This window comes from Lepidothrix coronata, unplaced genomic scaffold (genome assembly GCF_001604755.1).
Source record: "Lepidothrix coronata isolate B3197 unplaced genomic scaffold, Lepidothrix_coronata-1.0 Scaffold145, whole genome shotgun sequence".
NCBI lineage: Eukaryota > Metazoa > Chordata > Aves > Passeriformes > Pipridae > Lepidothrix > Lepidothrix coronata.
In genome coordinates this window covers 1085163-1101325 of record NW_016690325.1, presented here as the reverse complement: position 1 = coordinate 1101325, position 16163 = coordinate 1085163, and the positions used below count along the sequence as shown (strand labels likewise).

At 40.2% G+C, this 16163-nt stretch overlaps 1 protein-coding gene across 15 annotated transcripts in view; it reads left to right on the top strand.

Moving 5' to 3' along the window:
* Nucleotides 1-16163, top strand: part of ABLIM2 (actin binding LIM protein family member 2) — a 141739-nt gene that overhangs the window by 67942 nt on the left and 57634 nt on the right. For all 15 annotated transcript variants that reach the window (XM_017828039.1, XM_017828036.1, XM_017828041.1 and 12 more), the window contains exon 6: nucleotides 335-428. In XM_017828039.1, the coding sequence (XP_017683528.1) occupies nucleotides 335-428 (94 nt within the window). The remainder of the gene's footprint in view (nucleotides 1-334; nucleotides 429-16163) is intronic.

Here is a 16163-nt window from a genome sequence, read left to right as displayed (position 1 = left end):
CAAAGAAGGGGAAACACGTGGAAGACATTAATGGGTAACAATATTGAACAGATGGTGTGAGGGTTTCAGAGACCAAGTATCATTACAGGGAGGGAGGCAATGGCTGAATTCAGCAACAAGCAGGAAAGGATCATGGTAGACTCTAAAGGGCCAAAATAGTTTATTAACTATTCAGTTCTTTACAAAATTAGTATAAATGACTATTTGGTAGGCAGGAAAGTCCATTAATACCCTATGAAGTGTTGAAGCATTAACAGATTTTACATGTGTAATCTCCTGATGAACTGTACGCCTACATAAAGCAAGTTCTGTATGGCCTGTTGTTCTTCCCTAGGGATGGTGTTCCATACTGCGAAACGGACTATCATGCAAAGTTTGGTATCAGATGTGACAACTGTGAAAAGTATATCACGGGAAGAGTGCTTGAGGTAAGGAGAAACTGTCATTCAAGGACACCTCAAAGTGTACAAAAAGACTTGCTCTTTTGGGTGTAGTCCTGTGCTCACAAATGAGTGTTCATGCAGCAGCTTAATGTTACTTTCATAATACTAGGATCTTCTATAATTTTTGTTTGTTTGTTTGTTTCTTCTGTTAATGATTTCATAATACACAGACTCCCTAAATGGATATTTGTGGTACTGAAGAATGTTCAGGCAGCAGAAGTAATAAGTGAATGTGTTATCAGGCACATTTTAATACTTGCACTAAATTCACTTGTAATTTCTGCTTTTTGGTTCTGTTTTATGTTCCCCAAAGATAGGATGAAGCTGTTGAAAAGTAAGATGAATAATTTGAAGTGTATTTTTGCACTCAAAAAGGAGCTGTGTTGCAGGGATTTCCTTTAGTTTGTTGTTCTAAGAAGCAGGAGGTTGTTTAGCGTAGGCGCATATTTATGGATTATGCAGAAATTTCCATAAAACTGACCCAGGGTCAGAAATCTATATATTGCTTTGATCTGAATAGAATCTATCCTTGAATCTAAGTGTATTGTTATTTTATCAATGTCTTTGATTATCCACTTTTTCTTTCTGCTTTTCCCTGTATCTTGTGAAATCTTAACAGTACTAAAGTTAGGAAGAGGTTCTCCAGGTTGCTCAGTTCACTCCTTTCTCTTTCTCACTTAAGAAAGCCTGGAGAAGTCTCAAGGGACTTCCACCAGAGAAAGATCTGCTAGGAGTTGTGCAAAGACTTAACTATTCAAGCGGTGGACAATTATAGCTGGGAAGGAACTGAGGAGCAAGTGTCCATCCTAGATGAGAATCCATATTAGGTGGGATGATATGGTGTTAGGGTTAGGTTTGGGAGGCTCTTCCATTTTCAGAAGTTTTTACAGACAGAAAACAAACTTCTAATAAGAGTATAAAGACAGATTTCTCACTTTTTGCAGATGATTGTCTCAAGTGGGAGAGGCAAAACAAAAGACATTGAATGAAAGGTAGTAAGAGGGGGTGAGCTTTGAAGGTGAAGGTAATTAAGAGAGAGATGAGTGCAGAGAAAAGAGTCAAAGCTACAGCAAATTTGAGGTGCACTCATAGCAGTTTACAAGGAGTGATAAATACTGAGATGGGAGAAGAACAGAAGAGAAGCTTCAGTTTATTTACTGACTCTTGGCTTCACAATATTGTGTGTTTCTGTCCTGGTTCTTACCTTGAAATATCTGTGAAAAAATACTCTTTTTATTTGGTAATATTTTACCCACAGTATGGTTAAACAATAGCATGTGATGTGATGTGATTAAGAACTGTGTCCTTACTGTCTCTGTGGATGATAAAAAGGAAAAAAAAGTTCTGCATAGTAACAGTACTGAGTTGGATGTGTGGGACCTGGGAGCAGGTGTGGCTGCAGTTGTTTCTTCTGACTGCATGGTGAGAGTGTACTGACCAGGAGGAGAGTTCCTTGTTTTTATTGTAGATAGACTGTAACAAACTTGAGAAAAGTTAATTCTTTAAAGCTGTGGTAGGAATTTTACCATAACTGATTACATATGTCACTGTAGTTCTGGGTGGTGTTTTTCGTTTGTGTGTGTGTGTGTCCCTTTCCTCTCCCCTCTCCAGTGTTGCTCTGATGACAGCACTGTAACGCTGATTCTCATCTGACTTTGGTACTGGTTCAGGCTGGGAGCTACTTTGATTGGTCTGTGGCATTTAACTTTGTTAAAAATACTGATAGAAGGTTCCGGAACAGGTTTTTTTTATAAAAAAAGGATGTGGAGAAAGGACTTTGACAAGGCAGAGAAGTGTCAGATAGTGTCACTATGAAACAGGAAAGATAGGATGAAATTAGTATGAAGCAGGCAATGGATTTGAAGAGTTAAAATGATATTTAATGTCTGGAGACTTGTTAGAACTTAGAACTTTTTTTCATAGGATTGTACACAATTTTTTGTTTTGTGTGCAACAAATCTAATGAAGCCCTGAATATAAGTGCACATGGTATGTCCTAGCATTCTGCTGTCACAAAAGGTCCTGTTCCTCATGACGTCTCCCAAAATACTTACTCTCATCCACTCTGTTTTCCCATGACATATCTCAAGATATGTATTTTTTTACATTCCCACTGCCTGTTTACAAGAGGTGACATGCATTGTGAGCCTACTTCCGTGGTGATCAGCCTGTGATTTCCATGAGTCTTTGGAATGCCTTAAGGGATCACTTAAAATGGCCTTTGAGTTTCAGTGTTGACCATGGAGAGCAGCCGGATGAGGAGGTAACACACACACCTCATTTCATTAGGAAGGCAGACAAAAAGTCATGACCTGAGCAAAAAAATGTGAGAGAACACAGAGAGCGTATCCATAGCTAACGTGGTTAAGTCATTTGTTGTTTGTCTGCAACAGATGGAGTTGGGGCTGATCTCTTCCGTCTGTCTGGTATTGGTATAGAGCTTGATGTGTGTTTGTCACCAGCAGGCTGGTTGATATGTTTGTATATCTCCTGGTCAGGAGGACGGAAAAAAATACGAAGTAGCCATGGCTGGTTTTCGTAGTAGGACATTTTCTTTGTGGAACTGTCTGGAATCCTGAAGCATTTTTTCAAAACATCAGTATTTCTTTTTACCATCTTGAATATTATGTGGAGTACACAGAAATAATAGGGCAAATTGCTATTAAAGTGGGGGGAATTCTTGACAGCAGTAGTTATTAGGCAGAGGAATAGTCTCCCAAGGGAGCTGCTGGAAGCTGTCACTTCGAAAGTCTTATAACAAGATTGGACAAGGCACTGGAAAATCTGTGATAGGGAACAGTCCTGCAATGACAAAGGGAGGGACTCTGTGACCTAATAGGATTTTTTCCATCTCTGATTTCTGTGATAATGTCAGGAGGACAGCTGCTTCCACAATTATTCTGTGCCCAGAAATGATAATATTGTCTCCCTTTCCAACACTTGGTTTTTTTAAGTGTTTGTTCAGCAGAGAGGAAGGGAGAGTCAACTAGTGTGAGTTACTGATAAGTTATAAAAGTATGGCTGTTTTTGTAGGTTGTCAGCCAAATACAATGATGACTTAGTTACTTAAATTCTTCTTTCAGCCCATTTTCTGGGGGCCAGATTCATTCCATCTAGTAAATTGGCTTAAACACAGGATAACTTTGTTTATAATTCCTTTCTTGTTTCTCTCTTCTCCTCCAATCCACCTTGGCTTGCCCTCAGTCTCCCAGGGAACTTGTACTGGAAAAGCTATGAAAGGGGCCGAGCAGTTAATTTATGGAGATGATAAATTCTTCTATTGCTTTTAGAAGTAACAGTTTTGCTGTTTTTACAAAAAAACCTGCCCACAAGTGCATTTATGGACAAGGTTTGCTTTGCTTGTGAAGCATACAGAGCACTCTTAAATGCAATATCCGTTCTCCCCTAGAAATTGCTCTGTTTTGCCCCTGACCGTATGTATTGATAAACCTGCCAGCTTAAGTGGGGACCAAGAGGTCACTGGAGTTTACTTTAATAGTTTGACTTAAAATGCAGTATGAGTAAAAAAAGGTTTATTTCAATGCTTATGCTATATCTCTGTTGCCAATTCTGCAATAGTTAAGATCATGCAATAACACAGAAAGTAAACACATTTTAAAATAACAAGCCACTGATTTTTATAACCAACCCTTTTGTCATGTTGCAATATATTTCTCTGCATCTAACACTAAAAATATTTTCCCCCTTTTTTTCTATCACAAGCAGTTATTTATTAGTTAAAATCTCATAGAAATAGACAAGTGTTATTGCCTTTTTCTTTAATATACCATATTTCTCGTGATAATTCAGTGCCTGATGCGAACTCCTTTCAATCAAGAAAACACTTTCCATTTATTTCCTCATTTTTAATCTAGCTATGCTTTGCTTGGAGGAGGCAGAGATGTGTTGCCTACCTCCTGGTTCTTCCCACATAGCAGACTGTGCAGAGGTTTGGAAGGCTGTTATTTTCTCCCCTTTAATTGATGAACTCAAAGGAGAATTTATAGAGAATAGTGTTACTTCCTTTCAACTTTTATTTTGCAAAACTGAATGAACCAAGTTCTCCTCTGCTCATAAAATCAGCTCCAGGTTTTCTGATGATGCCAGTGGACCTTTTCACTGTTGATTCCTCACTGGAACCACTGTCTCTCAGCATGGATGAAGATTGTACTCCAGACAGTGCCTCACCACTGCCTTGTGCGGTGATAGCAATCCCTTCCACTGTTTCTGAAGATAGACTTTCCTTGGTATACCTCACACTGATGTGATTTTTTGCCTGTGACTTTGTTAACATTGACAGCCCATAGCAAGATTATTACTTGGGAGATTTTCTCTTCATCTGCTGTGTCAGCTGGTGGTTTCCTACATTGTTAGAGGAAGCCTCCATATCCAAAAATAGCCTCCTGGGGATGTTTTGATGGCAAACACAATATAGGCTGTGAAGGGGGTCGTGATTGCTTGGCTAGGCAACTGCATCCCAGTGATGGCCAAGCTGAGCTGCCTTGTATCATCCAGCCACTGCCAACTGCACTAGGAGCTGATGGATAAGCTGAATCTCCATCACTGCTAGCTGGTGTTTTTCATTTCATGTGAATAAAAGTTGACAGTGTAGCACACTGGAAGTTTTAGAACGACTTTTGGAAATGCCTCCGGGGCTTATTTATATGCAACCCAGCTGCTTCTGTAAGCTCTGACAGGTACTTTCAGCACTTGACTTTTGTCTACAACTGTCCTGTGATTTCCAGCTACGCGACTGTGGTGTAAAAGTATCTTACAAGTGCTGGTGAAAAGGACTCTATCGCTTACAGCAGTTGGACCCATCTTTATGTTTAGTATCTGACCTCCTAACATGGCAGCATGGCACTCAGTTTATGTGGAGGAAGAAAGGGTTAACATTTTACTGGTTTACATGTATGTGTAAATGTCTAGAAAAACATAATCAATGTATATTTTTAAAATCTATTAATCAAAGCCACATGTTATTTTGAAATAAGGGAACAAATGCAGTAGGCACTAAGAATGTCAGTACTAGAAATGTCAGTAATTTATATGTCAATTAAATGCCACTTATACCTCAGTGACTTATTAATTAAATCATGAATCTTGATTTTTGTAGTTTGTTTTTTGCTTTGCCCTGGGATTGAGCTGCTTTTGTTTGCAGCCACATCTACTTTGTAAATAGATTGCCTTTCCCTTTACAAAAGTCTCAGTATAGCAGAGAGACGAGACTAATTCTATACAGCAGGGAGTACAAATTTCTGCCTGAAGTATGGAAGAATGGTTTATTCTGAAAGGTCTGGTACCCTGCTGTTTCATTAACAACAAAACCTACTGATGTGTGAAAGGTACTTGAGCAGCTTATTACATAGGCATTAATACTGAAACATGCAATAAAAGCGGGTCTGTGTGCACGAATGAAGGGTTCCCTGTAGCCTGGGCAGCCCCACGAAGGCTGTCAGAGCAGCAAAAACATCCAAGAGTCAGTACTGTCTTCGGTTAGAAACTGCTCTCTACGCAAGTTTTCCCCCTTCAGCGGAGAAGAAAGAAAACAGTTGGAAAAGATACATCTATATAAATCAGCATTAGCTTTTGCAAAAGGAGACCATCTAAGGTAGGAAACGTTAATTAGTCCTTGCAATACATAGTGAGATGCACTATTCAATGCATGCTGAGATGCAAAGCATTTTGCAGCTTGGGAATGGTCTCTGTTTTGGTGCCACTTGCATTCAGCTGAAACTGCTGGTTTGCAAAGACAGGTTAAACATCAGTGTGTAGTATCTGAACTTGGCTGGGTAAGTGTTAATTGACAATTGACTTAGACTTTCTGCTTTAAAGCAGACATCATTAAAAATACTATCAGCAAGCAAATAAATAGCAATACAAATGTTTTTTATCTTAGTTTTTACCCTTTTGTGGAGTCCAGTTGTATTGTTTTGGATGCATTTACCTCATCTTTCTCCCACTTTCATCCTTTCCCTTTTTCAACCACCTTTTCTCTCTAGGAAGAGATAGAAAGATACACCTATCCATATTTATTATCTGAACTGTTAAAAACTCACAATTTTTAATGTCAGGAAAAAACTATATATTACAACAAACTCTGTATAGTTTTTACCCTGTAATAATTTGTTAGGCTTATTGAAGAAGAGCACTGAGTAGCATTTGATGATAGCTTAAGACTGTTACGTTTTTACCAAAGTAAGGGATTCTGTAAACTATTTCTGAATAACATAGAGAAGTTCAGAAACTGAGGGAAACTAGTTGATAGCGAAGAAAGAATTACTATTGCAGGTTTTGAGGTTTTGTTGTTTGTTTTTTTCTTCTTTTCTGTTTTTCAGTTGCTTACTTGCTTTTCTGTTGAGGATTTCTCTCACATGTTTGGGAAAGTCCCCAGTAGTGCTGCTGTGCATTTGTGCCTGTGTGGGTTTGTATGTGTTAGAATTTTAGTGCATAGTTTGATTCTTGAGCCTGGCAAACACTTGTGGTGTCCACTGCCTTTTCTACTTATACAAAAATGTACTACCACTTAACTATCTGAAAATTTCTTAATTGCTTAATTAAAGGATCAAAGGAGTGATTCCTGGAGTCACTGTGATACCTTCTGAGCCTCACACGCAGCACACAGTATGGCAGTTACAATGCCTCTCTAAGCAATGTGTTGCTGTGGTGATATGTGCTGTGATTAGTGCTGTGCACTAATATATAGTACTATTTGCCAGCATTTCGGTATTTTGACAGTGTGAAACATTGCCCTTTATGGATGTCTGCAGTTCCTCATCCAATTACTTTGCATAATCTCTCATTTCTGGTGGTCTCCTGACTCATATCAGGGGTGTGCTGCAGTTGTAGTACCACTGCTGTGCAGAGCCCTTGTGCCTCGCTGTGATCCAGCCAGCACCACAAGCGCCTGCCTCCAGCTCTCTCCCGTAACCATGACAGTGGTGCAGCAGTAAGTGCACTCAGAGACAATTGGCTTTGTTGATGAAGTATCTTCAGGATGCTCTGGCCCATGTGAGAACAGTTCAGCTTGTCTGCTAATAGCAGGAAAGCAGCCTGTGACTCATTTCTTACGTCTTAGATTTTTCATCCTTTACTAACCTTCAGCATTGTTTGTGCTTTTTTGAATTTCCCCCAAAGTAAGAACTTCTGAGTGGTACCTTGAACTAGAAATATGTGAATGAGCCTGAAAGGAGCAACTTCCTAAGGATTATTAATGTCAGCTCTGCATATGTCCCAGCTAAATTTGGTGATCCAGATAGCAGTCATTATTCAGGCACAGACTAAGAGACAGCTTCTGATCTCAGGTGTTTACAGCCTAGGTCACCATGTCCAGTGTGCAAAGAGCTGTGCTGGCTTCATCTCATAAATTGTGCTGCCTCTCCAGGGCTGTTGGGTGTTGGTTGCAAATTCATTCTTCTAATCTGAAATGGGTGGGCTAAATGCACAGCTGCGAAGTTGAATATGAAGGGGAATATGTCTGCAAGTCACCTTTCTCCTTCTTTACTCCCTTGCCCCTGTCAAGGGATGGCATATGCAACAGCCAGCTGCAGCTTGTCTTGGCCTCTAAGGGAGTTTTAAGGAGTGGGAGAGCAAAGTGGAAAAGAAATTAAGGAGATTGTTGAGCCAAAGGAAAACAGAAGCCTCTTCCAGTCTCAGTGGGTGGCAAGAAAAATTGGAAAGCTGAGAAGAAAAAGACAAAAGGGACTGATCACTCACTCCGTAACAAAAACAACTGAGTGCAAAATCAGTGGTTTTAGGCATGACAGACCATTTTGGTTTACAAGAACATGTACCAAATTCTGTAGAAAAAATGTGCTATTGGCCTTTTCCAGATCTTACTTGACTGCAGCAGGGTTGAATTTGCTCCCAAGCCAGAACTTGTTTGCAGATGTCACAGAACGAGATTACAGTTATAATAGTGCTATTTTTCTATCATTTATTTTTCCCTAATTATTCATTTTATGGTTTTTAATTATATGTTATTTATTTTCTCCCACAAGCATTAGAAACAACTTCTTCTGAGAGTCCAGTATATAGTAAATTGTCGTTCTGAGATAAATGTTCCTGTTGTTACATCTGATTGCACTTTATACCTGGAAGAATAAAGAGTGTGTGGGAAGCAGTAGAAAATGACTCAAATGTGGGTGGGAATTCTCAAGGCTCTGCGAAGTACAGCAGGATGAGCCAGAACCAAGACAACATGAAATAACTGTACATGTGAGATTGCTAAAGCTCTAAGTAATGCTGCAGGTGCATGTATTGAACATTTCACATGTCCGTTTCTTGGCATCTAGTAGGATGATAACTGAATCCAGTAAGGAGGAGATGAGAATGATTGATAGAAAACCTTACATTGCATTTACAGTGCTGTAAATCCTGTTGAAAATGGTTCATTTGCCCTGGCATGCTGTTGAAGTGACTCACTGGTGAGTCAGGTCCACTGTGACTAAGAGAATTAGCAAGAGTTTTCCTCCACAGAATTCTTTGTCTTTTGGCTCTCACACTTTTTTCTCCTTGTTGCTGTTGTATGACTTAAACAATAGATATTTTGCCAAATACCGCTGCCTTGATAATGTTGCCTGTTCCTTCAAACCCAGTAGATGATATGACATCTGTTTACTAACTTTACCATTATTGTATACAACTAGTACTGAGTAATTCTTCGAATCCGTCTGTTCCATGTGCAAAACTCTGGCTTTGCTAGAAATGTGAATGGACAATTTATGTGATTACACACAAAGGCCATTATAGTCCACATAATGTATCGCTGTGTGAATGTGGTGGCAGAGTTATGAATGTGTGCCCACTGAACAACACTTGACGGCGTGGTGCTGTGCACCTTCTTCATGGTACTCTTGAGATACAGGCAGAAGGACAAACACCCGAGCCCTAGATTTTACACAGCCTTTTGGATTAAACTCATGTTGTACAATCCCATGTTGAAGTGCTGACCAAGAGCGGGAGGTTTGTATTACCGGGTGGGAATAAGCAAGAAAAACCTCCGATTGGGTTTGCCTAATTGGTGGAATAACGTGATAGGAAAACTTTCTGTGCCAGTTCTGTGCTGTTAGGTCAGAGAGTTATTAAATAGTAACTAATGTAGTTGTGGGAACAGGAGGTAAAACCTTAGCTCGGCCAAAGTCAGGCATTTGCTTACAGTAATTGTGAATTTGCCTTCATAAATCAATGCAGTGACTGATTGGGCTATTTAAAATCAAAATACTGTATCTCATTCAAGAACTTTATTAAATTTCATAAAGATAAGTATCTGGAGTTTCTTTTTATACCTGTGTTTCATTATCAGTTTCCTATACATTTCTGGCACCTAATAAAAAGCACAGTTCATTCACATAATGATTTAATATCCCAGTAAAAACAAATCATTTGGGGAATGAATTAAGAAGTATAAACAGGATAAATTAAATATCCACTAAAGGAGTTTAGTGATTTTCCACATTTTTTGATGTATATACTTTGAAAAAAAAATTCCCAGTGAAAGTACATGCTCCTCAATATTGGATTTAAAATGACAGACAATGAAGCAGATGTGAAATGATGGATAATGGGACTGGAACAGATCCTTAAGGAAGTCATCCATAGAGTACAAAAGGTGGCAGTCCCCAGGAGCAAGAAATCAGACAAGGAAGGCAAGAGACCAGCGTGGCTTAGTAGGGAACTGCTGGTCAAACTAAAGGGAAAGAAGGAAACACATGGTCAGTTGAAGCTAGGACAGGTGACCTGGGAAGAGAGGAAGTTTGGTTGTGTAGGGATGATTGAGGAAGGCAGACGCAAAGCTGGAACTGGACCTGTCAAGGGATGCAAAGCAGAGCAGGAAGGATTTCTACAGGTATGTTAACCAGAAAGGGAAGGTCAAAGGAAGTGTACCCCCACCCCCCTGGATAAACAATGCTGGAAAACTGGTAGCAGCAGATGAGGAAGAAGGCTGATGTACTCAACAACTTTCTTGCCTCAGTATTCAATGGCAACCTCTCTTCCCACACCTCTTCAGTGGATGGACAGCAGATGGGGACTGGGGTAGCAAAATACTTCCCACTGTAAGTAAATATCCAGTTCATGACCACCTGAGGAACCAGAATGTACATAAGTCTATGGGACCCAATGAGATGTATCCCAGAGTCCTGAGGGAATTGGCTGATGCAGTTGCCAAGCCACTCTCCATGATATTTGAAAAGTTGTGGCAGTCAGGTGAAGTTCCAAGTGACTAAAAAGGGAAACATTGTACCTGTCTTTAAAAAGGACAGAAAGGAGTTCCCCGGGAACTGCTGACCTGTCAGCCTCACCTCTGTGCCTGGGAAGATCATGGAACAGATCCTTCTAGCAGCTGTGCTAAGGGACATGGAAGTCAAGGAGGTGATTTCAGATAGCCAACATGACTTCATAAGGAGAAAGTCCTGCCTGATCAACCTGGTGGCCTTCTACAGTGGAGTGACTACATCAGTGGACAAGGGAAGGGCTACAGAAGTCCTTTATTCTGGATTTCTGTAAAGTCTTTGACATAGTCCCCCACAACAACATTCTCTCTAAATTGGAGAGAGGTGGATTTGATGGGTGGATAAGGAATTGGTTGGAGGTCGCATCCAGAGGGTAGCGGTCAACAGCTCAGAGTCCCGATGGACGTCAGAGACAAGTGGTGTCCCTCAGGGGTCTGTATTGGGGCAAGTGTTATTTAATATCTTTATTAATGACATACGCAGAGGGATTGAGTGCACCCTCAGCAGATTTGCAGATGACACCATGTTGAGTGGTGCTGTTGACACACCTGAAGGAGGGGACCTGGATAAGCTCAAGTAGTAGATCGCTGGGAGTCTCGTGAGCTTTGACAAGACTAAGTGCAAGGTTCTACATCTGGGTTGGGGCAACCCCCAGTATCAACACAGGCTGGAGGTGAACAGATCAAGTGCAGCCCTGCCGAGAAGGACTTGGGGATGCTGGTGAATGAGAGGATGGACATGAGCCAGCCATGTGTTTTTGCAGCCCAGAAAGCCAGTTGTGTCCTGGACTGCATCCAAAGCAGTTTGGGCAGCAGGTTGAGGGAGGGGATTCTGCCCCTCTACTCTACTCTCATGAGACCCCGCCTGGAGTGCTGCATCCAGGTCTGGGGGCCCCAGCACAGGAAGGAAATTGACCTGTTGGAGCAAGTCCAGAGGAGGACCAAGATAATCAGATGGATGGAGCACCTCTTCTACAAAGAAAGGCTGAGAGAGTTGGGGTTGTTCAGCCTGGAAAAGAGAAGGCTTAGGGGTGACCTGATTGTGGCCTTCCAGTACCTTAAGCGAGTCTACAAGAAACATGGAGAGGGACTTACTACAAGAGCATGTAGTGACAGGACAAGGGGTAATGGTTTTAAACTGAGAGTAGATTTAGATTAGGTCTTAGGAATAAATTTGTTACCGTAAGGATGATGAGGCACTGGAACAGGTTTCCCAAGGAGTTGTGAATACGCCGTTCCTGGAAGTGTTCAAGGCCAGGTTAGATGGGCATCTGAGCAACCTGGTCTAGTGGAAAGTGTCCCTGCTTATGACAGGGTTTGGAACTTGATGATCTTTAAGGTTCCTTGAACCTAAACCAATCTATGATTCTATGAACTTCTATTACCCAGGGTTAACATGTTTTTATCCCCAAATCTACTCATATGAATCTGTAGACATTAGCTGAAAGTGGTAGCAAGTTTATTTATCAAGAAGTTATATGTTATGTTCTGTTTTAGTATGATGTATATATATCAAACACATTTTGATTTATTGTAATTTCTGAATTAAATTATCAGTGCTTGGAAAATGCATATGGGGTATAGTGGTCAGTTGGCTAAACCAGGCACCAGTGTGCCCTGGCAGCAATGAAGGCCACCAGCCTAAGAGGGCAATTTCAATAGGAGCACAACCAGTAGATTGAAGATATCCTCTTTTTATTTGGCATTTGTTAGAATACAGGTAGCATAGTGCCTCCAGCTTTGTGCCCTCCTGTACCAAAAGATGCTGATTAACTGAAGTGAGTTTGGTGGAGAACCGCCATGATAGTTGAGGGGCTGGAGCACATATCCTGTGAGTAGATGCTCAGGGAGTTGAACTTGTTCAACCTAGAGAAGTGATGGCTTTAGTGGGACCTGATAGCAGTGCTCTCATACTTATGAGGAGGCCCCGAAGGGTGTGGAGACAAGGTCCCTACTGAGGCACATAGTGGGATAGCAGGAAGCAGTTGTCATATATTTAAAGAAGGGAAGTTCTGACAGGATAAAAAGAAAAAAAATCACTGTCAGAATAGCTACTAAGCATTGGAGCAGTATTCTCAGAGGTAGTGCAGTCTCCATCCTTGGAGATTTTCAGTATTCAACTGGACAAATTCCTGAGCAGACTTGTACCCATCCCTACAGTGTTTAAGTACTTTTTCCCCTTCCCATCCCAAACAAATAGTAACTCTCCTCTGCTTAAACAGCAGCAGTCAAGTCATATGTCTTTTGTAAGACCTTTAATCCTTCATTTCAGATTGAGAAGCTGCCTGTTAGAGAGGCTTATTGATTGTTGGTGGGGTTGTGCTTTATTCTGTTTCCCTTTGCTTGAACAGGTGGTTGTCTGGTGATGACACAACTCTCCAACAAATTTGTTCCGTGTGAAAAGCTTTTAACTAAGAATGCTTTATTCCCACAGTCTTCTGTGGGCTTTGTTTCTGGGTCATGCAGCTGCACCATGCCTTGGCATACCCCCGGCTCAGTGTTTTGTAGGCTGTTTTCCATTATGTCTATTCAGGATAGGATACAGTTAGAACTTCATTTGGAGATTCTGGAGCATGAGGTTGGCAGGATTTGGACCTACCTCAACAGATAACACTTAGTGGTAATAATGCACTATTACAGCAACTATATTGTCTTATACACTTAAAATGGAAAATATTCTTTGATATGACTGAATGATTGCAACCGTCTGACCTTTTCTCACTTCCACAAACTCTTTACTCCCAGCAATAGACATCAGGTACCACTGTACATTTCTATAAAAAAATAGATTTTTTTTTTTAAATTGTTACTACTTTTTGTTGTCACAGGAAAGAGTTTACTGATAACTTTTCTTTCTCAGGAAAAGAACCAGATAGTTATGAGTTTATTTAACATATTAAATGATTTTATGTACTTTTATCTTCCCTTTACTAACTACTTTATTGAGTAATGCAGTGAGGTAGGATGTACTTAGGCTCAGTGATGAGAGAGTCGTCAGAAATCTTGAGTCTTCTTTCCAGGACTCAGCTCACACTCTGAGCTTTAGGCTGCTCTGTTTAATCCCTCATGTGTCAATCCATAAGCAGTTGCTGCTCATCAACTGCAGTAAAAAATTCCATCAATCACACTCCTAGAAATGGCCAGAGAGAGGTCAGACAAGCAGTGTTATTATGATAGAGTTACAATTATTATGCATATCATACTTTATGTATTCTACCACTTCATCAATTCTTGCAGCCATGGCCAGAGAATGAGCAGAGGTTTTCGCTGAGCTGTCTGCAATAATGTAGTGTATTTTTCCGGAGTGATGACAGCTAATTTAAAACTCAACCTTAACTAGATAAGGTTATTCCTTTTGGTATGAATTACTCTGGTTTTGCTAGCATTGCACATTTTCCAGGCCTGGTGATCATACTGCTCTGAAGACTTTTGGATAACACCCCTTACTGTCTTCAAATTGTTCTTTGAATGATGTGATTCACATTTGTCACATCAGGTTTATTCTCATTTTATCTAGTTCAAGCACTCAGGTTATGAGAAATGAAAAAAGGCAGTTGTATGTACTTAGTTGCAGAGCTTTTTGGTCCCGTTTTAAGTGGAGCATCATGAGTTTATCTGTTGATGTGCTATGGGACAGGTGACAACACTGGTGGTCCCCATGCTCAGGGCATGGACTGTGGAGATCTTGGCTCCCCTGGGAGAACATTCCTTACACTGCCTTGATAATGATAATGATCTAGCCCAGAAGTCTTTGCCTACTCTACAGGGGAGACTTCACATTCAAAGAGGTCTCTCATACGTAAAGGGAAAGAAGTAATTCATAATACTTTATCTCAGACTGCTGAGGAGTGTTTTGGCTTCACCTTTAAATTACGCAGTAAGACTGCAACTCCATGATTGTGGAGAGCTGGAGCAGAGTCAGTTGAAGAGAAATTAAATTGTTGGTAATGTACTGTGTTGCTAAGGGCATGCTTTGCTATTAGGTTTGAGGAAATCTCAGTTGAGAATTAATCTTCAAATTGATCTTCATAATAATACTGTTTTCACATGTGGATGCCTGGGCACAAAGACTTGCTGCAGTCTTGAAGCAAATGTAGGACATTGAGAAGGTTTCTTACAATCTACAGCTTAAGCCATAGGAGAGCTTTCAGAGATGAATGTGGCTTCTTCTGTGCTATGTGTGTGATGATATTTTATTAAACACTGAGACAACAATCTGTCAAACTAAGCAATCAAACTGTGCAAAGAAAAAGTAACCATATGGTTAGAAACTTGTTTGCTGCATTGAATTACCTCACATAAATATAACCAGGAAAAGAAAAAATAATGAGGCCATTATTACAACTAAACTGCAAACATAAAACAGTTGCTGCCCTAAGTTTTTAAGATGTCTGGGTTCTGCTGGAACTGATTATTCATCCATGAGGTGAAGCCTCTGAAATTGAAGAGAAAGGAGAAAGGGGCATTGATGAGAGCCTCCTTGGTATGTACCCAAGGGAGTGTATGATTCACACCCAAGTCCTAGGTTTGAATATATGATATCTAATCAGGCTAACTGTATAAACATATCAAGAAATAGTATTAGTTAATTCCTGCAACTCCCTAGCCTCAGATTCAGCTAGCACCTCTTGTTTAGAAAGATAGAGTGATCTATTTTAAATACTTCCAAGTGATGAAGAATCTGCCACGTCTTGTCTTCTGTGCTTTTGATTAGAAGGAGGACAAAATAAAAAAAGAGTGACAACGAAAGCCACTGTCAGTGCTTAGACTTGCAGAAAATTTTTGAGTTTGTTCCATTTTAATTTAGAGGTAATTATGCAAAATCCGTTGGAGTTATCCTGCTGTGATCATCAGCAAAAGGATCACTACACGTTTCTCCCTTAATTTTTCTGTTATTATTGTGTCTAATTTATAGAAGAGGTCTCTCTGTGCCATTCTACAGCTAGTTGATATTACTGACTACGCGGAGTGAATTAAAATTATGTATTTGGTTGTACTGTTAAATTTGGGGAAATAGATTTTGTTCTACGATGCATCCAGGTTACCTGAGAATGTGTTCTGGCAGTTTATTTTAGCAAAGAAGTAATTGAATTCCCCTAGAGAGTGTTAGCCTGGGAATTGTATCAGCCATGCTAAATCGGTTGAATTATTGAGGCTAGGCATTGCATTAGTAATGCTTGTGCACTACAGACCTTCCAAGGGAAATGATATTGCTTTTCAGCTTGATATTCCAAACATAGGTTTATCTGGGGATACTTAAATACCCTTCTGTGACTAAACACCTGCGCCTGAGCAAGCAGTTGTAAACCTGAGGTTTAAGCCCAATACTGATAGTTCATGGTCTGATACTTTAAAGGTGTCATCACAGTTAGTAGTGACCATCTTCCATGTCTAAAGTTGCAAAAATCACTCTGAAGTCTGCACAAATGACACCATAAAAAAAATGAACTGGAGCAAAGCTGTTTTCAAAATAGCAATTCTGATGTGAT